The sequence below is a fragment of the Mauremys mutica genome, chromosome 9 (assembly GCF_020497125.1).
Source record: "Mauremys mutica isolate MM-2020 ecotype Southern chromosome 9, ASM2049712v1, whole genome shotgun sequence".
Classification (NCBI taxonomy): domain Eukaryota; kingdom Metazoa; phylum Chordata; order Testudines; family Geoemydidae; genus Mauremys; species Mauremys mutica.
The window spans coordinates 48,528,006-48,553,372 of NC_059080.1; the positions used below are offsets into that span (position 1 = coordinate 48,528,006).

General features: G+C 52.6%; 1 protein-coding gene across 1 annotated transcript in view; it reads left to right on the forward strand.

Annotated features, from left to right (window-relative positions):
• SNED1 (sushi, nidogen and EGF like domains 1) overlaps nt 1-25,367 on the forward strand; it is a 125,795-nt gene that overhangs the window by 98,850 nt on the left and 1,578 nt on the right. The window contains exons 23-32 of the mRNA XM_045030240.1: nt 1,558-1,741; nt 4,266-4,378; nt 6,913-7,191; nt 7,821-7,965; nt 9,716-9,798; nt 11,265-11,363; nt 11,720-11,836; nt 15,610-15,697; nt 17,440-17,523; nt 18,132-18,169. Coding sequence (XP_044886175.1) covers nt 1,558-1,741; nt 4,266-4,378; nt 6,913-7,191; nt 7,821-7,965; nt 9,716-9,798; nt 11,265-11,363; nt 11,720-11,836; nt 15,610-15,697; nt 17,440-17,523; nt 18,132-18,168 — 1,229 coding nt within the window. The 3' untranslated portion in view covers nt 18,169. The remainder of the gene's footprint in view (nt 1-1,557; nt 1,742-4,265; nt 4,379-6,912; nt 7,192-7,820; nt 7,966-9,715; nt 9,799-11,264; nt 11,364-11,719; nt 11,837-15,609; nt 15,698-17,439; nt 17,524-18,131; nt 18,170-25,367) is intronic.

Genomic DNA, 25,367 nt, shown 5'->3' on the forward strand with positions numbered 1-25,367 from the left:
AGCCAGCTTTGAGCAGGCCCTAGAGGGAAGGGCAGCCCTCCCAACTGGTAGGGCAGCGGCACCGAGGATGGTAGGAAAGGGCGAGTGAACATTGCACAGCACCCTCCTGCTTTCAGCAGACTGATTCATTCGGAGTCAGATGGGAGACTCCCTTGGCACATATTTAGCAGGGGTGAGGCCTGGGTTCCCTGCAGAGACACTAAGTCAGTAGAAATCTGCATGTACTGAGCACCATGTCTGCATTGGCTGGGAAAGGCTCCTGGTTGGTCTGGTCCCGCAGCAAGCTGCAGGACTCCTCCCAGCTGTGTGTTAGGCCACTGCACAGCAGTGCAAGTACAGTTCTGAGCTGCATGTGAACATTAGCAGGGTAGAGCCTGGGTCTCCTCTGGGAACAGAGTAGCTGGCCCTCCTGGCTGATTGCTGTGTTCTCACTCCCTGGCAGGCTCACAACTCACAGCTCCTTCCAGCTGCTGTGTCTCCCATTAATACGGAGTCGGTTTTGCCCTGGGTCGGGCCTGTGCTCCCTCAACTCCTACTATGTATTTTACAGTAGCACCTAGAGGCCCCAGCTGAGGTTGGGGTCCCCTGGTGAGAGACAGACAGCAAAGAGCTTACTGAAACAGCTGAGATGGCCAAAAGGTGTGTGTGTGGCGGGTTTGAAACTGAGGCACGGGGAGGGGATGTACTCACTCAGCCAGGAACAGGACCCAGGTGTCTCGAGTTCTAGTCCAGTGCTCTACCCACTGGACCACACCATCTCCATTGCCCTGTTCTAGGAAACTCCTGGCCTTTTGAAAGACAAGTATTTCAAAGATTGGGAATAAGCTTTCCTATCCTACAGCCACTGTCTGGCGCATGCACCACAAACCAGAGCAGCCTGCTAGGACTCAGTGAGGGTGATGCCTACCTGATTAGCATAGCCATGTGCCCATGTCCAAACTTTACCCAGCTCTCCTGCTGGAGTGCAGAGAACCCCCACCCACACACACACACACACACACACACAGGCCTGTGCCCTGGGCTGCTCTTTCTCTCTCTTTCCTGGAGAGCTGAACTTGGTCCTGAAAGTCCTTGGGAAACATCAGAAACAGCTGATGGGTTCTGGGTTCTCTCTCATTGGTGCCGTTAAGTGCCAAGCTGGCATGTCCCAGCCTGGTGCTTGGGGGATGGGCTCTGCTGCCTTGCGGGCACTAAGGGCCAAAACAGTGGGGGATAGGAGCCTGCCCAGCAGTCTCGCTATGTGCTGGCCTGGCGAGGATCAGGCCCCAGCCTTTGGCTGTGGTGCTGGTGCTCCCTGGCACCCAGTGGGAGCGGGCCTCTCGCTCTGTCTGTCAGAAGCACTGCAAGTGCTGGGCAGCCCAGGGAGGCCAGGCCAAGCAGCTGGGCTGAGATGCGATGCTCTGACAGGAAGATCTCAAAGGGGCAGGAGAACAGTCGTGGAGATGCACACACGGGCACAGGCCCCATAGGGATGAGAGGTAGCACCATGTCTGGCTTCTGAGGGGCACTCGAGGCTATTGTTCACCCCCCCCTGCCTTTGCTTCCTCCTCACCACAGAACCTCGCCCAGTGGAGGGATTTGATATCGCCAACGTGACGGCCAGCACCATCACGGTGCAGTGGGCTCTCCACAAGCTCCAACACTCCTCCATCAGCAAGGTGCGCATCTCCATCCACCAGCCCGGGGACCTGGAGGACCGCACCGTGGAGCTGAACAGCAGTGTGGCCAAGTACACATTCAGGTGAGGGAGGGCATGGCACAAGCTAAGAGATGGGGCTAGACACAGGGAGAAACAAGGGGAAATAATTCCCCCAGTTCTGGGCTGTGACTGAACTGAGCTTGGCACAGACCTGGGGCTTTGAGCAAAGGAGGCCATCCAGCAGATAGCACGACTGGAGATCAGTGTTCTCTAGCCAAACTCTTCTCTCCCTCAGCTGTTCCCCAGCCCCTCCATGGGGACTGCAAGTCGAAGGTGGCATAATGCTTTGGCTAGGGTTGCCCCTGGTGAGGATCTGCTGGCTTCACATACCCAGGATACTGCACATGGGACTGCAGCCTAGGGCAGAGTGTGGACCAATGAGAGCAGGCAGTTAATGATCCTAGGCGAGATTTAAAGGGATGCTGCTGACTTAAGAACCACCCTGTTGCCTGAGCATTGCTTAACCCACTTCTGTAACAGGTATCACTGAGGAGCATCTGTCTCTCTCTCTCTCTCTTCAGTCCATTTGCTTCATGCATTTTATAGCACTTTATATCTAATCAGTCCCATTGCTTTCTTCGGTAGTTAGTTACTGTTTGTGTGGGTAGTTCCTGCTTCCAACCTGGCTGATTCCTAGGGGAACTCCTGCTTTGTATGGGCCTTTTCACTCAGCAACAAGGCAGAAAGAGAGAACGTGATTGTAAAACAGAGGAACATGTGATTGTAAAACCCACAAAACTAGCAGGGGGTTCAGGGTACCACCTTCTTAAACTGACCACACTTCAATGTGATGGCCTCCCATTGGACACAAACTGAAAACAGCTTCAGTATACAAGTGCATTTATGGTCTGCAGACAGGGAGAGATCAATGCAAACCCAGGGGTTTACCTTTCACCAAGTTTCTCTTCATTCAGATTTTTTTAACCTAGTTTTTAGTAGCTGTTGGCCATGTGAGGCTGTGAGCACTGGTACTGGCCTACCTCAAAGGGGCATTGTGAATGAATGTCTCAGATGAAAGGTGCTGGATAGCTACCAAGTATCAGCACTAGGCAAGTTTCAGGATGAGGTGAAGAACCAAGCAAATGCCATGATGCTGTAATTTCTGCCATGCTGGCAGACAGCTGTGTCCAGGGACAGCCCCACTAACTTCGATGGGACTCTCTGCGGGTATGTTGTAAATTGCAGGATTGAAATCCAAGCTGTTACATCCCTCGATATTGTTAATAAGCAGACACGCTAACATGCTAGTGACACTGACAGCGGCCTCTCTTCCTACCAGTGACAGACACTTCAGACCTGGCAGTCAGTTTCGGTCCTTGAGAACAAATAATATGTGACAGATGTTAGTCACATTGCTCAATACCCTACTGGAAGGCGCTCAGATCCTACAGCAATAAGTGGTGTATAAGAATGTGTATGCAACAGAAGAGGGAGCCCTACAATCAGACAGTTTGTGTGATTCCTGACCCTTACCTATTTGCCACACTTGGTTTCTGGAACTCCTTACTCAGCTAATCCAGCTGAGCTCGATGGAGATCTAGTGGGGTCAGGATCATGCTATGAATTGTGTGCTCAGGTTTTTCACAAATGTTATCAGTGTAAAGTCTTTTGCAGGCTCTCATCACCCAGGATCTCAGGACCTGTGTGTGATAAGTTACATATTCAGTGGGGTTTGATTGACATGTTTGTAAAATGCTCTGAGACTTAGGTGAAAGGTCCTGGAAGGGTAAAGTGCTGTTTATGGGTTCTGTCTGTTGTCACGGTAGTGATGGTGAAACCAGCCATCGCAGTCCCTGCAGCACATGCTCCCTGCCTTGTCCTGGCCATTGGTGGCAGTTGCCAGAGGGAACTGACCTGGCTCCTGCTCTAACTCCCACTCCTTTGCTCTCAGCTCTGGACCCTGCTCCTCCGTTCTAGGGGGATGCGTGACAGGCCCCTCTGTCCACCCAGCCCAAACCCACTACAGTGCAGACGACTGCAGTGTGAACACCACACCACATCTGCAGAGAGCAGCACACACCGGCAGAAACCTACATCCCACGTGCTCAACACCCAGGGCCCTCCTCACCCCTTCCATGGGCTCTCATTACAAGGGTTGTGGGGAGGAGCACAGCTGCTGGTGCTAGCTGTGATCACATGCCCACCGATGCTGGTAACTGGGAGAGTGGGCAACCTGGCTTTCCCTGCAACGCTACGGATGGCAGTAGTTTAAAACCGATCCCCCCACACACACACACCCATGGTGCAGGGGCTGAGTGACTGTGTGGACACTGATAGCCACAGAGGGGTTGTGTAGTAAAGAGTCCGTCACACAATAGAGTCAGGTTTCTGCCCCACCCTAGGCTCCTTGGAAATCACATCAGTGCTCCTGCTTTCTTAGCTTGGGGATTGCAGTCACTAGGGGCGGGGAAGCATAGTGAGTATTTCTGTCAGGGGCCCAGTCAGGAGTGGGGTCCATTGTGCTGGGTGCCATCCAGACATGGGAAAGATGCAATCTCTGCCTGGAAATCTCTGCCATAAGAGCTAATCGTTCCTATGTTCCTTCCCTCTGCCTCCTCCACCTCAGGGACCTCCGGCCAGGGGAGAGGTATCTCATCCACGTGTCGACCCTGAGCGGGCTGGAGATGGAAGATCCTCCCTCAGAGAGCCAGGCCATGGCACCCTTCCACGTGTGGACTCGTGAGTGCGACCAGACATTCCCTTGCCTCTTCCTCAGGGCCGGAGCCTATGGCCATTCCCTGAGGAGGAGCCTGTGATGTCCTAAGGGATGTGAAGGACTCATTCCAACCCCCTGCCCTTAGGGGTCCCCAGCCAGCATAGAGCAGCCCAGCCCCAGATGGCCTGTGTGGCTGAGGGTCAGCACGGAGTGGCTCTGTTTAGAACATGCTCACCACGTTTTGGCTGGAAGCAAATGGGAGCATAAGGCTAAGACAGTGAGCCCACAGACAGCAGCCTCTGCTTCCAGCTGGAGAGTGGGCACCTGCTCCAAAGCCAGCCTCCCTCCCAGGGAAGGGGAAATTCTCACCAATGGTCAAGACATCCAGCATGGTGTACAGACCCAGCCAGCACTCGCTTGCACCATCCCGCTGCCTGGAGAGCAGCGACAGCAGCCGCTGCTTCTCTGGGCTGTGTGCCTCTCCCTGGACACAGCGTGGTTGCCTGCACTGTGGAGTGGGGGGGCTGGTCGGACTGATATCATTGGGTCCATGCTGCATCCTGACAAACCAGCCTGGGTCCCGCGTCTGAGCTAGGGCTGGTTCTGGAGGGTGGCAGGAGCATGCTGTGGCTGTGGCTGACGGGGGCTGGCCCACCAACCCATGCTCAGAAGTACCCTTTGTTTCCCAAGGCCCTGGCTGCTCCTTGACCATCAGCAGGGCTGTTCCATGCCTGTGCCCGATCTCATGTGCACGGTGATAGACAGAGACAGGGGCAGCTCCATCCTGCCACTGGCTGTGGGATCATGTGATGCTCCCCGGATCCCCAGGCCAGATCATGGCAGAAGCACATTGCTTGCCAACTGGAATAACATCAGGGGGAGCAGCCACTCTCTGAGATCCTTGGCTCGCTCCAGCTTCGTTGTCTTGCCTAGGGGGCCGATTCACCCCTCGAGCCTGCAGGACCAACTCCATCAGCCTCAGCGGAGAAGGCCCTGTTCACAGAGGCTCTGATTTGACACTAAGTGTCAGGGGGCAGAAGCAGGTGGTGGGGATTGCCTTAAACTAGGAGCTGTGTGGCAGATTCTTCATACGCACTTGTTAGTTATAGTCAAAGAAGGGGAGAACCTCTTGGTTCGCTCCTTGCTGTGCCCAGTGAATGCCAAATGCAGCTGCTTGCAGCTCTCTCTCTCCCTCCCTCGCTCCACTTGGGGCTGATTCTGCGCCATCCCTGAATATAGAGCCATGCTGGAGCTATGGCCAGCCTGCAGCTGGGCTGAGCATCACCCACACTCTGCCCCAGGCCCCGGGGTGGTGGTGTAGGAGCTGACCCTATACAAATTCCCTGCCAGGGGCACTCGCCAGGTAGCCCTCTAACCTGGCTTCGCAGCACCATGGTGCCGCTGGCGCAAGGCTGAGGATCTGGCCCTGCATTTTCAGCTCTAGATTAGAGATACCCCGGAGAAGGGGCTGAAGCAACAAACCAGGAGTGCTGCAGAGGTCTGGAGATGGGCCCCGTCCTAGCAAGTGGGGTGCTGGAGGGGCTCCCTAGAGCTGCCACCCACTGTGGGCCCTGGCTGCAGTCAGGACACTTGCCCCATTGGAACTACATTAGCCTGGCACAACCTGTATGTGGCCTGGATGCAGCAGTGCAGTGGGGTTTACCTCAGTGCTGCTCACTTCGCTGCACCAGATCACCCCATGCTAGGATCTGCCCCAGACGCAGGGGCGGCTCTAGACATTTCGCCGCCCCAAGCAGGGCGGCACGCCGCGGGAGGCGCTCTGCCGGTTGCCGGTCCCGCGGCTCCAGTGGACCTCCCGCAGGCGTGCCTGCGGAGGGTCCGCTGGTCCCGCGGCTCCACACCGAAGCCGCGCTGGACCAGCGGACTCTCCGCAGGCACGCCCGCGGGAGGTCCACCGGAGCCACCTGCCGCCCTCCTGGTGACCGGCAGAGCGCCCCCCGCGGCATGCCGCCCCAAGCACGCGCTTGGTATGCTGGGGTCTGGAGCCGCCCCTGCCCAGACAGTTACACTGGTGCCAGGCTCACAGCTAGCCCAGGCCTGAGCATCTAGGTTAGCCTAGCCTGGGGGCGAGCAGCCATGCTGCACAGCCAGAGCCTGGTTACTGGGTCCTCGCTGCTGCTGTGTGCCCCTGGGGTGTCACTAGGACTGCTTGGGCCATTCCAGCAGTGAGCTGAGCCCCTCTCTGAGTTTGTCCCAGTGAAGTGGGGTAGAACAGGGCACCTGGCAGGAATTGTAGAAAGGCATCAGAGGACTTTAGCCAGTGCGAAAGTAGCACATGGACTCTAAGCCCCGCCCCGCACCAGGCCAGTGAGCTGAGGGGTTCTGGGTGTGGGCAGGACTGAGGGGATAGTGGCAACGCCTGGGTTAACTGCAGTGAAGACAGACCCTGAGTAAGCAAAGTTAAACACAGGCAGGCAAGGCTCAGAGCACCGAGCGGTCCCAGAAGCAGAGATCACAGGCAGCTTGAGCCATGTAATCAGCGAAGGGACGCTCCATTGAAATCATTTGGACTGATGTTTCCTTCCCGCTGGCACAGGGCCTCTTCCTCCCCAGAACCTCACTGCCTCCAGAGTCAGCACCACCTCTGTCCACATGACCTGGGACCAGCCACTGGCAGGATCCGTGGAGGGTTATATCATCAACGTCACCACCAACCAGAGCATCAAGAGCCGCTACGTGCCCAATGGGAAGCTGTCATCCTACACAGTGCGTGACCTGCTTCCCGGTCAGAGGTATCGCTTGTCCATGATGGCCATCCAGAACACCGAGCAAGGGCAAGGGCACAGCGAGCCGGCCCATGTCTACATCTTGACCTGTAAGTCCATGATCCCGCCATAGCCTCCCCGGAGCCTGGCGGGGGAATGTTATGCTGTGGGGGGCAGAGCATACACAAGGGAACAGGTGCCTCTGCTGGAGGAGGTTAGCGGGGGGGACAGGCATTGAACTAGTGATGTGACAACAGGGCATGGGAACATCAGCATGTCCATGAGAAGCAGCGTAGCCACCTGGGGATGTAAATGGCCCACGATCTGGAGCCGCCATGCCCTGCAGGTGTTTCACTGAGCTGGAGGAAATGCTGCTTCCCTGCAGTGTTCTCCACTCGAAAGCCAGCGGGGACCCTGCATGGTTCTTCCTTTGCTACACTGGGTGTGGGTGTCACCCCTTCTGTATCTGGACACGCAGTGACATGGGGGAGCTGTCTCGCATGGCGCGTCTGGCATGGGGTGGAGGCAGAGCCATCGTGGGGGTCCAGGCGTTTCCCAGGGGCATGCTGGCTGTACACACACTGATTCCCACAAATGCCATCGCTGCTCAGCGGGAGAATCCCCGGCCAGCTGGGAGTGGGCTCTCTCGGGGGCTGTGGCTTGATGGTAGAATTACACTCCATTTACTCCACTGATTCACTGCTTCGTCCTGGCTAAGCCTAACCCTTTGTGCCTGCAGTGCAGAGGGATGGAACCCCAGAGAGGCGATGGGGCCAAGCAGGACAGCCACGGGTGCTCAGGAACAGGCTCCCCCCAGCATTACTGCCGGAACTGCGCCTGCTTGCTGATCACAATATCCCGGAGGAACCCTCGCAGGCTCCCAGGTAGGGACCGGCTCAGTGGCAATTACACCAGCCCTGCTTGAAGTCTGAGCACTAACAAATAACATGTGGTGTTGGGAGCTGGATGACAGCGGGAATGGGCCACTTCTGCTGAATCTTTGCATTCCAGTACAGATCAGGTCACATGTAAGCCATATTTCCTGGCCTTGCTCTAGTTCTCAGTGTATATTTGGCCACATCACAAATCCACCGTATAATCGCATGATTGACAGCCTGCACTTGGAAGGGACCCAGCCCTAGAACAGTCTGATTAGTGCATGGGGGATGTTCCCAGCAAATCCCCTGCTGCCCTGGCTTTGACCCTTGGGAGCTGGAGTGCACCTGCCTCTCCCATGTGTACAAAGAGTGGGTGGGATGTTCACAGTTGGTGGGTGGCTCTGGCTGCCTGATTTCCTTTAGGGGACTGAGCATCCAGCCCCACTTCCATGACAGGTTTCAAAGTAGCTTTAAACAGCCCACCCAGAGTGCTCTATTCAAATGTAACCTCTCCATGAAGTTGCTACAACCTATGCAGCCCAGTGCTCGTCAGTTGCTCTGCTGTGTGAGCATGGAATCTCTCCTCCCCCTAGGGTGACCAGACAGCAAGTGTGAAAAATCGGGATGGAGGTGGGGGGTAATAGGAGCCTCTATAAGAAAAAGACCCAAAAATCGTGACTGTCTCTATAAAATCGGGACAACTGGTCACCCTACCTCCCCCCCTACCCCCACTCCCACCCCTGTGGACACTGGCTGCCTGGCTCATGTTTCAGATCTTCAGCCATCTCCTTACTGCTGTTCCCACCTTGGAACCAGCCTGCTGCACCCCTTCCTGGAGCCAGTAACACAAACCAGGCCTGCTCCTCCTGCTCAAGGGAGAGATCTGCATTTTAAATAGAAGCTCTTCAGATTTTTTAAGTGGGGTGAGCAGCTGGAGGAGATGGAACACAATAAACCCAGAGGAGAAAGCAGACACTAGGGTGTAGACTGGCTGAATGCCCTGGATATGCATGGTGGGACACAGGAGAATGTAGTAGAGGTGCCCTCTGCTGCTCAACGCATCTGTATCGTGGCCACACACACTCCTCCTGCTAATCACTGTAACTCCTCAGACAGGAAACTGTCAAGGGCAGTGAGACTCCAAAACCTACATGAAGCGCCAGATTCCGCAATGGGCTATGTGGCTACAAAGCCAGCATAGCCACCATGGGATTGGCTCCCCATGGCAGTTGTACCCACATCACTGAGTAGAATGTGCCCCTAGTTATTTCTCTGCATCTCAGTTCCCACTTGCTGTGGTGTTAATGCAGCACTTTAGGAGTGTGCGCCACAGGCTTCCTGCATTGATGCTGATTGGTGGTGTCCCAGTAGTGCCTTGAAGCCCCACTTGATATCGGAGCCCCTCTGTGCCTGCATGTCACCAAGAGGAACGGTACAGGACTTTGCAAACAGCCTTCACTTTGCAGGCTCCAGGAAAGCACTGGAAACAAAACAAATTTAAACAAGATTTTGCAACACCATTGGTGCAGTTTAAATGACCAGCGTATTCATCCTCTGGCTGATGCTACGCTCAGCGTGGTCCATCACAATTCCTTTCCACAGGCTGCTCTCTGCACTCAGAATGCCACTGCTACGGCCCACCAGCTGAACGAGCAATTCTTGTCGGCAAGCCATATAACTGTGTGCTGTATCCCACTGATTTTTGTGTGGGGGAGCACCCTCTGGTACGAGGGCTAGTAATTCTTTCCCTTTCCAGGTTTACTGAGCTGGTGGATGGCAGACGGAGGATCAGTGCCAAGTTCAGCAGCTTGCCGAGCAAATCTGTCACTGTGAGAACACGTAAGTACTCTCCATCCTCCCCAGCCCCCTTGTCTGTCACCCAGGCCTCTGTCCCACATAGGGCGTGAGAGCAACACCGGCACGATTGCCTGCTGGACTGCAGGAGGTGTAACTGAGATGGTTTGACGTGTGCAGCACCTGCCCCACAGGGGTGTGAAAAGTCTCTGTCTCGCTCTCTCTACACACAGCCCCCAGCCGGCTTTGGAGAAGGGGCCAATCCCACAGCCCAGCACAGATGTGGACGTGACTCCGCGGGCAGAACAAAGCCGGGGGAAATGCTGGCAGGGGCAATGGCTCAGCTCTCTAGAAAGAAGATCCCTGGGTTGGAATGGCCAGGGGTCCCGGCACCGCATGTGCGAGGCCACAGTGCCCTGGCAATGAAGCAGCACAGGCTGACCCTGAATGCCACGGAAGAGCCCCAGAGCCATGCTGCTTCCCCACCAGTCTGTGACTTGCTGGGGCAGGGGTCAATCCCAGCTGACTGCTGCAGGGCCTGGTCCACACCTGCTGCTAACAGCATTGTCAGATTGGCCAGACTGGTGCTGCCCGAGGTGCAGCTCTCCCTGTATTCTGTCTTGGATGGTGGCCGGCTTCAGCTGCCTCTGAAGAGAACCCTGCTGTAGGCAGCTGCCCCATGTAACTCCCAGCCATGCTCAGACACGGTAACCAAGGCCTGGGATGCAGGTGCCATGACCAGCCCCGCCTCCAGCCCAGCCTGGGCTAAGGGATGGAGACTGGAGAATGAGAGAGGAAATGGGCAGGGTGCTCGAACGAGCGGCTGTGCTGAATACAGCCCTGCAGCCATCTCTCGACTCCCTGGACCATGCACATCACCAGGAGGTTTTGCTAGTGGTAGCTGTGCTGGGGTTTACATGCAGGGATTCAGATCCTGTGGCCCCACATGGTGAAGGGGGAAGGAGTTAACCTGTCTAGAAGAATGTAAATCCTATTCAGAGGACCTCTCTGAAATGGCACCTGGCACTGAGTCACCTGAGTTCTAGTCCCAGTTCTGACACCTGACTCCCTGGGTGACTGTGGCTAAGTCCCTTCCTTTTCTGCACAATGGGGCTAGTTGTACTCTCCGGCCCTGGGGAAGTGCTGAGTGATCACTGTGGGAGAGGGGCTTTGGAGAGGAGCTGAGCTTAGCGGGGTTCCTAAACAGACTGGACATTTGTATGGATAAAAATGGCCTGAATGACAGGAGCCAGGATTCAAAAAATAAAAACTAAGCATTTTGGAAGGAATAAATCTTAATGCTTTAGGCCTTAATGCAGCCTCTGCTTGTTGGGGTTTAGGAAGAAAGCGTCTTTCTGGGCAGATTACAGCTGCCTCCTGTGGGGTCCTTCCACCTGCCACTGAAGCAGCTGGTGCTGGTGACTGGGCTGGATGGCCCTTGGGGCTGATCTTGTCTGGCACTGCCTAGGTTCCAGTATAAAAGGGATAAATATTATTGGTTGTTCTCCTAGAACCTGAGGCGCCGGTGAAGCTGGAAACCATGGAGGAATCAACCAATCGGGTTGGCCTGGCACTGCAGCTGTCGGAGTCTGAGAACCAGAAGAGAGAGCGTAAGTCTGGCGAGAGGGGGGTTTATGTTCGCAGATGGGACCCAACCATTAAAGCTGGTCACAAACCGTATCCCCTGCGCTAGACAGCCCCAAACTTTGGGGAGATTTGAAATCCAAACCTGAATCCCCAGCCCCACTTTGCAAGTGATCCGAATGGTTATTATGGGTCAGACCCAAACGCCAGGGCCGCCCAGAGGATTCAGGGGGGCTGGGGCAAAGCAATTTCAGGGGCCCCTTCCATAAACCCTCTGGCTGGGCATGCTATGGCACTCTGTCCAGGCCATACACTTTGACCCCTGGATGTGCATCCTCCACCAAAGGCTGGAGCAGCCTGATTCTAGTGTTTGTGTTTGCAGACGACAGCCAGAACTGCTCTACAAACCCCTGTAAAAATGGGGGGACCTGCATCCCAGGTGTCGAGGTCTACCTCTGTGACTGCATCCCCGGCTTCAAGGGCAGACGCTGTGAACTAGGTGAGGCTACAGCTGCCCCCCCCCAGCCCTAGCCCTGCTGCCCGCCAGCAGTGAGACCAGCGAGTGTGAGGCGGGAAGAGCCAATGCTAGGGCTGCAGCAGTCAGTCACACCAGGGAGCAGGGCCCAGCCAGCAGGGAGCCCCTGTCCTGCAGGCTAGGGGGGCGCCAGGAGCAGCAGTGCCAAGGCAGAGCATGGCGTGCGGGGTCAGTAATGCCCAGCAGCAGGCTAGAGGCCAGGAGAGGCCCTGGCATAGTGCCCATGTGACTGAGGACAGGCTGCTTTGGTGCTGGCTGGGCCAGAGGAAGACAGAATTCCACCCCTCAGGCTCCATCATACCGAGCAGCCCCCAGCCCCCTCACCTTTCCTCCCAAGCGGCTGGGGGCCAGGGTCGTGAGGCTGCTGCTGCCTGAGGGGAGAAGAGGCTGCTCCCTGTTAGCACTCATTTGTGGGAGGGCAGATCTGAGACCCAGCCTGCCCCTCCCTCCCAGGGAAAAGCTTGCTTGTCTGCCCCTCCCCTGCTGTCTGGAGCAGCCAGTCACTCCCACGCTGCCCCTGGAACACTAGTGTCTGGGCTTTGCAGCAGGTGCTGCCTCCTGCCCTAGCTCTGCTAAGAGAGAGCAGGGCAGCGCTGCAGCCCCCAGGCAGCAGGAGCAGAGCCATCGCCCCTGAAATGCTCATCTCCGCTGTGGGAGGTGAGAGCAGCGTTTCAGCAGAGGGGGAGGAAACCTGGGCCAAGACTAAGGGCAGGCACAGGAGCTGCTTTCTCTGCGCACAGTGGGGCCTGGTCCGATAGCAAGCGCTGTGTGCTGCTGGAGGGGTCAGTTTGTCAGGGACTCTAACCCCGACAGCGAAGTTCGTTGTCTGACCAGAGAGAGACAGGCAACACCAGCAAGGTCCGATCAAAAGCTCTTTATTGACAAGTGCACGCATCAATAGAGAGCAGCTCGGCTCCAGAGAGAACCAGCCCCCCTTTACAGCTTAGTGTTAGCCTATATAGACAGTTTTATTACGTCATACATCATTCACTTGAGCAACCCACCCCCCTTTGTCTAACAACTTGAAACTAGACACTTTTAATATACACACATGCCTAGACTTTATGTCTACAACTACAGATTATTTAATAACATCTTAACAAGCACCAAAAGTTAGGAATACAGGGGAGTTTTAAACAAACCTATAACTCAACCAGGGAGTTAGAATCTGAACTGTGGGATGCTAAAGTTTCTTATCAGTTCTTCAAACACTGTTCTTAACACTGCACTGCTGATACTATGCCAGGAATGCAACTCCTGGTTTATCTCACTTTTTCCAGGGCTTTGTGAGACAATGCTGCTTCTCAGTATTTTCCCACTCTGGGATTACCCAGAAACCTCTATTAGCCTGACTTCAGTCAGGTTGGTATACCTGTTTTGTCTGCTATATCTTCATTCAGGCCTAACAAGTTCATCCCCCACGCTGGGGTGCACTGCCCAAGGGGCTAGAGCTCTTGGAGATGGTGCCCATAAGAGCTGAGGCTAAGATTTTTCAAGAGTGACCAGTGACTTTGGGGAAGGAGCCAGAGGCACCTCAGACGGGCCTGATTTTCAGGCCTCCCTGTGTGCCCCAAGTCACGCACTGCTTTTGGAAACCTTCTGTCAAAGTACTGACGTGGTCCCCGTCCGGGAAGCATCCAGGCGTCTCCCACGTGGTAACGGCCATACCTTCCCAAGGCCCCTGGGAGGCGGGGCTCATACGCGGCGAGTTCCATACCCATGTGGTGCTCAGGCACCAGCAATATTCAGAACCAGGGACCCAGCTCCAGCAATATGTGGAGCCGGGTGCCCGCCCCACCTGCGGCCCCCCCCCCACCCGCGCCTCCCCCGAGTGTTCCATGGCCCCGACTTGCTGCCCCTGGGCCCTGCCCCCCACTCGTCTTTCCCGGGCCCAGGAGCAGAGAATCACTGACTGTCTCTTCCCTGAGCAGCTCCATGTTGCCTCCCAGCAACTGCTGCTGCAGAATCCTAGTGCCCCCCAGCTCCACGGCCAGGACAGACTGACTGAGCCTGCCCTGCCCCCTCAAACCCTTCCCTTTTCTGGCAGGACCCTCAAGCAGCACATGGGGGGGGCCCTCTGCCCACAGTCACCATTCCTGCCCCATGCAAGGAGGCAGCCCCATCCCTCACCCCCAGTGAGGCTACAGTGACAGTGTGCTGCTGAGGGGCAGGAAAGGGGGGCCCCTCCCCCAGAGCTTGCTGCTGCCTGCAGGGAAAGGGCTGGGGGGAGTCCTCTCTGGCCCCTCTCCCAGAGCAGCCTGCTTGCACCCCAAACTCATCCCCAGCCCTGCCCCATCCCAGAGCCCCCCCACCACACCCTCAACCCACTACCCTAGTCCTGAGCCCCTTCAGCCCCCCAAACACCTTATCCCCAGTCCCAGCCAGAGCCCTCATCCCCCACACTCCTACTCTTGCCCTGAGCCCCTCCCACACCCCAAGCCCCTCATTGCCAGCCCCAAAGCCCTCACCCCTACACCTCTACTCTCGCCCTGAGCCCCTCCCACACTCCAAACCCCTCATCTGCAGCCACACCCCACAGCCTTCACCCCTGCACCCCATCCCTCTGCACCCCTCCCATCCCCAAACTCCCTCCCAGAGCCTGCATCCTGCATCCCAATCCCCTGCCCCAGCCTAGGGTCTGCACCCCAGAGCCTTGGGCAGGTGGGGGGTGGAGTTTGGGGGCAGGGTGGAACTTGGGCAGGGGCGGGTTCTGGGCACCACCAAAATTTCTACAAACATGCCACCCATGGCGGGGCTGTGCTGGTGGCCTCACTGCAGATGGGAACCTGAGGCAGGCTGAAGCTGAAGTGACTTGCTCAATGTCACACACGGCATCTGTGGATGAGCTGGGATGGGACTTGAATGCGGGTGGGCTCCTTAATCCTGTGCTCTAGCCACTAACTCCTCTTCCCTGCCCTTGGGCCCGAGGTCTTACTTGGATTCCAGTTCTATCCACACACACCCCAGCCCCCAAGATACCACAAACCTCCGCAGCGGTAGCCATCGCGAACGTGGAGCTGGTGCCTTACGGGCACTACCATGGCGCCTTGGGAAGGGCAGCAGTGCTTCGGTCGCCATCAGCCACTGTGATGTTAACACACACATTATATGGCCCCCTGGCTAAAGAATACTCAGCCAGCCTCACATAACAAATCCTGCTGGGCAGCGAGCCCCATGGGCTGACGGCCCTAGGAAATGCCACAGAGCATGCACTGCCATCCAGGGCGGGAGCCTGGCACTGCTAAGCCACGCTGTGCAACCTCAGATGTCAGGCAGGCACTGGGATGGCCCAGAGTACAGCATGTATGAGGGCAAATATTTCACGGATGCACAAAGGAAATTCAGCAGGGGAATAAACTCAGCTGCCTGATTTCTGATTTCCCCTCATGCATTGCTGCCACTAGGACTCTCACCCTCTGTTCGGTGTCAAGCAGAAAGCAGGAACAGTTGTCCTGTCCTCAGCTGCTAAGTCCCCATCTCGCTTTCCCCTTTATAGCCCTGCTTTAAAACCCAGCCCCCAACTGCCACCCACCCAAGCTGGGGGTTGGCTGGCTGGCTGGCTTAGCAGTTCCTGGTGGCAGGGACCATGCCTCGCTTGGGATAAATGCATGCTGCTAGGGAAGTGGGTTTGAGCAGTTAGTGTCATTCTTTTAATGACAGATTTTTCCTCCATAATTGGGGTGTCCTGTTGCTAATAGGGCTTCAAATTAACCCTTTCTCCCCTTCTCTCTGCCTAGCCTGCAAGAAGCTGCCCCACTCCTGCACTCGGCTGTACTCAGAAACCAAGTCATTTCCTGTCTGGGAAGGCGGCATCTGCCATTACCTGTGCGTATAGCTCGCCTCTTGCCCTTCCCCCTTCCTGTTTACACTGGGCCCCATGGAGAGCTCGTGGGTGATGGCTGAGGGTACACTGCAGTTCAGCCGGGTTTGGAACCCCAAGGAGGAGGAATGAGGATCAGCTGCTTCCGGATGTATTTTGTCCCTGTCTCATTTCTGTTATCTTGTCTGGCTATGTCTTATGGGGGGGGTAGGGGGAGCTGCAGTATGGGGGCAGCTGTAGCAGCCAAAAACCATTCCACATGCTGTCCTAGCACCTTCACTGATGTTTGGCGTAGGTGTGGTTCTGCACTCGAGGGGCAGCTCCAGGCAGTGCTGCAGTAGCTTGGGTTTTCATCAGTGTGATGAAGGCAGGTGGTAGGCTAGGGCGTGACACTAGACATGTTGGCTCTTCTGGAGCATCTAGAAAACATGACACTATACCCACCCCTCACCTTTACCAGACATTGGGGTGTCTGCACGTGTTGTGCTTATGCGAAGGCAACCAGTGCCTTTTCCCCCGAGAGTTGGGCAGGGAGGAGGGAGAGTGAGCTGGTTGGAGGGGGGCTGGCTGGCTCATCTTCTCCAGTTCCCCTATCTCCCTTACAAGCAGAGATTTCTCTCTCTCTCGCCATCAGTTAGGGCCGCAGCCAGTCTGACAGTGAGTATTTCCCATCTGCTGAACCCATCTCAACGTGCTCGCCCCTCCAGAACGCAGCTGGCACTGCTGTTTCACTCGGGGGCAGTGCTGATGCTCTAGTTGCTATCACGGGGTCAGTTATTCAAATGTTTCTGGGCTGTAGTTTGACACCCTTGGTCCATTGTCTGTCTGTTTGGCTCCCATGAGCTATCTAAGTGCTATGGGAGAGGCTGGCCATTAAGCGTGCAATAGCAGAGCTGTGTTTGAGTTGAACGGAGCTGTGGTGCTTAATGTCTTTAAGCATTTCCACCTATGTAAGGCATTGTTAATCCCTCTCCTCTTCACAGAATAGAGAAATAAAGCAGCAAAGAGTCCTGTGGCACCTTATAGACTAACAGACGTTTTGGAGCATGAGCTTTCGTGGGTGAATACCCACTTCGTCGGATGCATGTATTCACCCACGAAAGCTCATGCTCCAAAACGTCTGTTAGTCTATAAGGTGCCACAGGACTCTTTGCTGCTTTTACAGATCCAGACTAACATGGCTACCCCTCTGATACTATAGAAATAAAGTAGCTGACAGTGCAGTCATATTTTAAAGCAGGGTGATAACCACTGGGTCTTTAGTGGCAGCCAGTCACAGCACATACTTACTGGGCTCTTACCCACCAGACCCTAGACTCCAGGCTATGTTTGTTAACCGTGTTACCCTCCATACCAGCCACCTCTTAGCTATGCGCCAGACCCATGCACCATTTCTGGAAGGGTCTCGTCTCACTCCCCAAACTGTGCTGCCCTAAGTACCAGCCAGAAAACTGGCTCCCTCCCCGACTCTAACAGTAGCTGGGATTCCACTAAGGATTAGGAGTCCATTCTGAACCTGGCCAATAGACCCTGCAGCTGGTGGGTGAGTGGCCAGTGCTCTCCCATCACTGGGCTGGTGGTGAGCTTGATCAACATTGGACGTGACACCAGTCTTTTGATCAGGATTGACCAAATCCCACTCCACAAGCGGACACAGGGATCCAGCGCTTGCGGCCAGGCAGGTCTCTACCCTTTTCACTGTCTGTCTACAGCAAATTGTTCTGCTGTGTCCTCTTTGTGCTAACAGATACAAGAGGGTCTACAAAGTCCACCAGGACATCTGCTACAAGGAGAGCTGTGAGAGCACTGCTTCAAAGAAGACAGGCAGCAGGTAGGGTCGGTTGACAGCTACTGCAATGGCTTTGCAACACTGCAACGTATGGACACATGGGAAACCAGGGCTCACATTTTCAATAGAGACTAGTCATTATTGGTGCCCAGTCTGAGACACCATTACAGGGAGCTGATTTTCAGAAAATGCTGAATGCCTGCCTGCCTTCTAGAAACCAACCCCTTTAAAGCAGCTCAGCCTGGGCCCCCCAAATCAGTCACAGCTGAAAACTTAGGCCTAGATGCCTGAAGCTGTAGCAAGGGCTGGTACACTGAAATTGTTTGCATGAGGGGCTGGTTAGGATCAGTATGTGTGTGCTGTCGCTCCTCCTCAGAGCATGGAAACACAGAGCTGAGTCCTAGGCTGTCTGGATGTTAGTCACCTTGGAGACAATGTTTGTGGGTGTCTGCCATTGTGAGCAACATTAGTCCTTTAGAAATGATGAGTTGGGTTTATGGGATAACTTTCAAAGTCATGAACTCTGGGGGTCCCATTAATACAGGGACTGAACTGCACCTCACTTCTATGGAAACGTACCAGTTAGTGTGAACAAAAAGAAAAAGGTCAGCTGTCTTGTATACCGAGACCTCTCTCTTTCCTTCTTCCAGAAAACAAAGTAACAGTCACGCACTGAAGAAGCCATAGAGTAAGTGATCTTTCTCCCTGAGAGTCTTTTAGAAGGTTGCTGCACTGAGGAGTCCGCCACCATGCATAGGACCTGCCAAGGACAGATGGTTTCACAACGGGGTGGGGTGTGAGACAATCATTCTCCAGGGTTAAAAGGGCAGTCAGGCAGCCTCCTACCTGGAGAGCTGTAAGAAGCACGGCTGCTAGGGCCTTGCCCCAGTCTTTAACCACAGTGAGCACGTCCAAAACCCACGACATGCTGCTCATTGGTACCTGTGATGGACCCCCAAACTACTCCCATGCAGAAATGGCACATGGGCAAGACCACCTCGGCCAAAGGTGGCAGAAAGCTGAAATCCATTGCTAGAATAATGCGGAGAGCCCCGGACTGAACAAATAGTGCCCTGGCTCCCTGGAAATGAGGGGGCCCTTGAGTTATCAACAAGCTTGTATTTGCAATGGATTCTGGCCCCACTGATTTTCTATGTTGATTTCCTCCCCGCACTGCAACACCAGGATCAGCCTCTTACAGACAAACATTTTCTTGCTAGCTTCAGATAAGAGTTAAACCCTTGGTTTTAAGATCTTAAACTTCACTTGTGTGTGTCTGTTCAAGGCTAATGTAAAGGCATAGCTGGGGGTCAGGTAAGCCACCCTAGATGGATGGCTTTGAGAGCTCTTGTCCGCATTCCCCTTCTCATTGTGCTTAAGCTGGTTAAATATTGCCACAGATACCAGCCAAATGATATAAGCATGCAGTGCCTACAAGGAAGAGTGTGCACTTACTTTATTTGGAGTAGACTCAAAGTTTGACCCCTCAGTTCATCTTTATTTACTGTAGTTGAGTGCTGCAAGGTCTTTGCTTCCTATTAGCCTGGGGCTTTTGTCCTCCTTGTAAGAGAATGCTTGCTGTGCCGTCGAAAGCTAATCTAACACCTTTTACAAATCTGCCATCAGTTGTTGGGGACTATCTTCTAATGAGCCCAACTCCCACAGACCCATCCCTGGCTTCTGACAAAATCTGCCATGCCATGGGTGCAGCAGTAGCCGCCACCCACAACTCCAGCTCTGCAGTTGACTGATGGAGCCTTTTAGGTGGGAACGGGCAGCCTGGAGATGCAGTGATCCAGCTTCTGTTGGCAGGACTCCTATAGAGCCCCGCTCCTGTCTATCTACCCTCCGTTAGGAGAATGCCCAGGGCAAGGCAGTAGTACATTATTGTTGTATTTGTATTATGGGAATACAGATCCCTAAATGGCCTCTTGTTTTTGATGTTAGAATTAGCCAGACAGTGGCCTGGTCTACGCTGGGGGGGGGGGGGTGGAGGGGGGTGTCGATGTAAGATACGCAACTTCAGCCTCAGGAATAGCATAGCTAAAGTCGACGTATCTTATTTCGACTTACCTCCCCTCCTCACAGCGTGGGATCAACGGCCGTGACCCACCCATCGACTCCACTTCCGCTGCTCGCCCTGGTGGAGTTCCAGAGTCGACGGGAGCATGTCCGGGGATCAATATATCGCGTCTAGACGAGACGCGATATATCGATCCCCGATAGATCGATTGCTACCCGCCGATCCGGCGGGTAGTCTGGACGTACCATAAGAGAGAGTTCCTGCCTTGCAGAGGTGCATATTAGTGAAATGAACAATTCAGACAAAGGGTAGGAGGGAAAGTGACTTGCTCCAGGTAGAGATCAAGGAAGTCTGAAATATTGATGGCTATTACGTGCTTCTCAAAACTAAACTTCCTTTACTTCTTTCAGAATGAGAAATGTATTATGTGTACTTCAGTTAGGCCATAAACAAGTGCTGGTTGGAGAAGTATACATTCTTTAGCTTTGATATGAATAATAATAAATTTACCTAGTGCGAGGGAGGGAGCTGCAGATGCACCCTAAGGTGCTCAGATGTATTTTTTCCAAAAATCTCTTTCTTGAGTGGGGTCTGAATTAGCTGTTACCACTCAGAAAAGAGAACTTGGAGTCACTGTGGATAGTTCTCTGAAAACATCCACGCAATGTGCAGCGGCAGTCAAAAAAGCAAACAGAATGTTGGGAATCATTAAGAAAGGGATTGATAATAAGACAGAAAATATCATATTGCCTCTATATAAATCCATGGTACGCCCACACCTTGAATACTGCGTGCGTCCCATCTCAAAAAAAGATATATTGGAATTGGAAAATGATTAGGGGTATGGAACAGCTTCCGTATGAGGAGAGATTAATAAGATTGGGACTTCTCAGCTTGGAAAAGAGATGACTAAGGGGTGGTATGATAGAGGTCTATAAAATCATGACTGGTGTGGAGAAAAATAAGGAAGTGGATCACTAAATGAAATTAATAGACAGCAGGTTTAAAACAAACAAAGGAAGTATTTTTTCACACAACATACAGTCAACCTGGGGAACGTCTTACCAGAGGATGTTGTGAAGACCAAGACTCTAACAGGGTTCAAAAAAGAACTAGATAAGTTCATGGAGGATAGGTCCATCAATGGCTATGAGCCAGGATGGACATAGATGTTGTCCCTAGCCTCTGTATGCCCAAAGCTGGGAATGGACAATAGGGGATGGATCACTTGATTATTCCCTGTTCTGTTCATTCCCTCTGGGGCACCTGGCATTGGCCACGGTCAGAATACTGGGCTAGATGGACCTTTGGTCTGATCCAGTATGGCCATTCTTATGTTCCCTAGTGGGTGACATAGGAAAAAAAATGTAAACTGTGAAAGACAGTTGTAAACAAAAGGGAAGGTATGTAAATAGACGTGACTTGCCATACTCACACAGCTACAGAAGAAACATGTTTCTAGAGAAAAAGCTCAGGAAATGAATGTTTCTAAGATGTAATTAATAGAGCGTAATAATCAGGACCACCAATACATTCAGGTATATACCTAAACTTTATGGTAACACCACCATTAGACTCTTTAGTAGTGGAGTGTCGTCATATATATATACACTTGGACGGGTTGGATCACAGAAACCCCCTTAGGTTGCCAGCTGATGTACCACGACTACTTCTGTTCCTGCTTTCCTGCCCTGGCAGCTTGTGACTTCAGGGCCCTGCCTGGTTTGAGCCAGACCCACTAGCCTGCTGCAAACCCAGACCCAGGTCTGCACCATGTCCCCCAATAGCTGTAGGCTTAACTGAAAGCAGCTTAAGAAGTGGACATCTGAGCATTAAAGACAGGAACAACTCCCAATGGGGGTCCAAACCCCAAATAAATCTGTTTTACCTTGTATAAAGCTTATACAGGTTAAACTCATAAATTGTTCATCCTCTATAACACTGACAGAGAGATATGCACAGCTGTTTCTCTCCCTCCCCCCCCCCCCACGTATTAATACATACTCTGGGTCAAATAATAAGTAAAAAGTGATTTTATTAAATACAGAAAGTAGGATTTAAGTGGTTCCAAGTAGTAACAGACAGAACAAAGTGAATTACCAAACAGAACATGCAAGTCTACGCCTAATACAATAAGAAAACTGAATACAGATAAAACCTCACCCTCAAAGGTGTTCCAGTAAGCTTCCTTTTACAGACAAGTCTGGATCCAGCAATCACTCACACCCCCTGTAGTTACTGTCCTTTGTTCCAGTTTCTTTCTGGTATCCTTGGGGGTGGAGAGGCTATCTCTTGAGCCAGCTGAAGACAAAATGGAGGGGTCTCCCAGGGGTTTAAATAGACTCTCTCTTGTGGGTGGACACCCCTCCCTCCCCCTGTGTAGAATCCAGCTATAAAATGGAGTTTTGGAGTCACATGGGTAAGTCACATGTCCATGCATGACTGAGTTCCTTACCAGCCAAGCCACATTCCTGGGAAAGCTCAGATGTGGATTGGTGTCTCCAAGTTCATTGTTGGCTTAGGTGGTTCTTGATTGAGCACCTACTGAGAACAGTCTTTTTTCAGGAAGCTGATCAACTGCTTCACTGAGGCTATTTAAAATTAAACAAGTACATAGTCAATATTCATAACTTCGAATACAAAAATGATACACGCATACAAATAGGAGGAATATATTCAGTAGATCATAACCTTTACAGAGATATGTTACATGGCAGGTGTAGCATAAAACATATTCCAGTCATGTCATATATATATTCATAAGCATATTCCCATAAAGCATTATGGGTTGCAACATCACATACACACAGTAAATTTCATAAATATAGACAAAACTAGCCAGTCTGTGAACCACTATAATATCACGTAAACAGTTACTAATGTAGCCTTGGATATGCTAGCATAGCTCAAGTTTTTCCTTTTTTTCCTTCCTCTTTCCTGTTAATTCTGAGAGAAAATATTTCATATAAGTTTCTTCACAATTCTTCTCAAAATTTCAAATTTTTCCATTCCAGGTCTTGAAGGGGCATCTAAACATTTCCACTTGTTTTCCAAGCCCTTCCCCAAGTCAGCAGCAGAGCTGAGACTTGATCCCAGTCTTCAAGGCCTGTCCCTATGGCCTTTCCACTCCCTACCCGTGCCTCGTTGTGGCAGAGCTGCCCCAGGCACAGACATTGCAGGCTGCTACACAGGGGTGAATCTCATAGACTTTGAGGCCAGAATGTACCATCATGATCATCTCTGACCTCCTGCACTAGTTTAAACCTGCACGTGACCAATACCCCATGCTGCAGAGGAAGGCAAAAAACCCCAGGGTCTCTGCCATTCTGACCTGGGGAGAAATTCCCTTCCAACCATAGAATCATAGATTCATAGAAGATTAGGGTTGAAAGAGACCTCAGGAGGTCATCTAGTCCTGTGGGGCCCAAAACTGGACATAGTACTCCAGATGAGGCCTCACCAATGTCCAATAGAGGGGAATGATCACATCCCTCAATCTGCTGGCAATGCCCCTACTTATACAGCCCAAAATGCCATTAGCCTTCTTGGCAACAAGGGCACACTGTCGACTCATATCCAGCTTCTCGTCCACTGTAACCCCTAGGTCCTTTTCTGCAGAACTGCTGCCTAGCCATTCGGTCCCTAGTCTGTAGCAGTGCATGGGATTCTTCCGTCCTAAGTGTCCTTGTTGAACCTCATCAGATCTCTTTTGGCCCAATCCTCTAATTTATCTAGGTCTCTCTGTATCCTATCCCTACCCTCCAGCGTATCTACCACTCCTCCCAGTTTAGTGTCATCTGCAAACTTGCTGAGAGTGCAGTCCACGCCATCCTCCAGATCATTAATGAAGATATTGAACAAAACCGGCCCCAGGACCGACCCTTGGAGCACTCCGCTTGATACCGACTGCCAACTAGACATAGAGCCATTGATCACTACCTGTGTTGGCCCAATCCTCCAATATGTCTAGGTTACTCTGGACCCTATCCCTACCCTCCAGCGTATCGACCTCTCCCCCCAGCTTAGTGTCATCTATGAACTTGCTGAGGGCGCAATCCACCCCATCCTCCAGATCATTAATGAAGATGTTGAACAAAACCGGCCCCAGGACCGACCCTTGGAGCACTCCCCTTGATACTGGCTGCCAACTAGACATTGAGCCATTGATCACTATCCGTTGAGCCCGATGATCTAGCCAGCTTTCTATCCACCTTATGATCCATTCATCCAATCCATACTTCTTTAACTTGCTAGCAAGAATACTGTGGGAGACGGTTATCAAAAACTTTGCTAACGTCAAGATATATCACATCCACCGCTTTCCCCATATCCACAGAGACAGTTATCTCATCATAAAAGTCAATCAGGTTGGTCAGGCATGACTTGCCCTTAGTGAATATATGTTGACTGTTCCAGATCACCTTCCTCTCCTCCAAGTGCTTTAAAATGGATTCCTTGAAGACCTGCTCCATGATTTTTCCAGGGACTGAGGTGAGGCTGACCAGTCTGTAGTTCCCCGGATTCTCCTTCTTCCTTTTTAAAAGATGGCCACTATATTTGCCTTTTTACAATTGTGCGGGACCTCCCCCAATCACCAGGAGTTTTCAAAGATAATGGCCAATGGCTCTGCAGTCACATCAGCCAACTCCCTCAGCACCCCTGGATGCATTGCATGGACTTGTGCATGTCCAGCTTTTCTAAATAATCCTTAACCTGTTCTTTCACCACTGAGGGCTGCTCAGCTCCTCCCCATACTGTGCTGCCCAGTACAACAGTCTAGGAGTTGACCTTGTCTGTGAAGACCCAGGCAAAAAAAACATTGAGTACTTCAGCTTTTTCCATATCATGTCACTAGGTTGCCTCCCCTATTCAGTAAGGGTCCCACACTTTCACTGACCACCACCTTGTTGCTAACATATCTGTAGAAACCCTTCTTCTTACCCTTCACATCCCTTGCTAGCTGCAATGCCAACTGTGCTTTGGCCTTCCTGATTACTCCCTGCATGCTCAAGCAATATTTTTATACTCCTCCCTACTCATCTGTCCAAGTTTCCACTTCTTGTAAGCTTCCTTTTTGTGTTTAAGCTCACTGAAGATTTCTCTGCTAAGCCAAGCTGGTCGCCTGCCATATTTGCTATTGTTTCTGCACATTGGGATGGTTTGTTCCTGCACCCTCAATAAGACTTCTTTGAAATATAGTCAGCTCTCCTGGACTCCTTTTCCCCTCATATTAGCCTCCCAGGGGATCCTGACCATCAGTTCCCTGACGGAGTCAAAGTCTGCTTTTCTGAAGTCCAGGGTCCTTATTCTGCTGCTCTCCTTTCTTCCTTGTGTCAGGATCCTGAACTCGACCATCTCATGGTCACTTCTGCCCAGGTTGCCACCCACTTCCACTTTCCCTATTAAATTCTTCCGTTTTTGAGCAGCAGGTGAAGAGTAGCATGGCCCCTAGTTGGTTCCTCCAGCACTTGCACCAGAAGTTGTCCCCAATGCTCTCCCAAAACTTCCTGGATTGTCTGTGCACTGTTGTATTGCTCTCCCAGCAGATGTCAGGATGAATGAAGTGCCCCATGAGAACCAGGGCCTGTGATCTGGAAACTTGTTAATTGTCCTCAAAAAACCTCATCTACCTCATCATCCTGGTCTGGTGGTCTAGCAGACGCCCACCATGACATCATTCTTGTTGCTCTCGCCTCTAAACTTAACCCAAAGACTCTCAACAGGCTTTTCTCCAGTTTCATACTGGAGCTCTGAGCAATCATACTGCTCTCTTACATAGAGTGCAACTCCTCCAACTTTTCTCCCCTGCCTGTCCTTCCTAAACAGTTTATACCCATCAATGACAGTGTTCCAGTCATGTGAG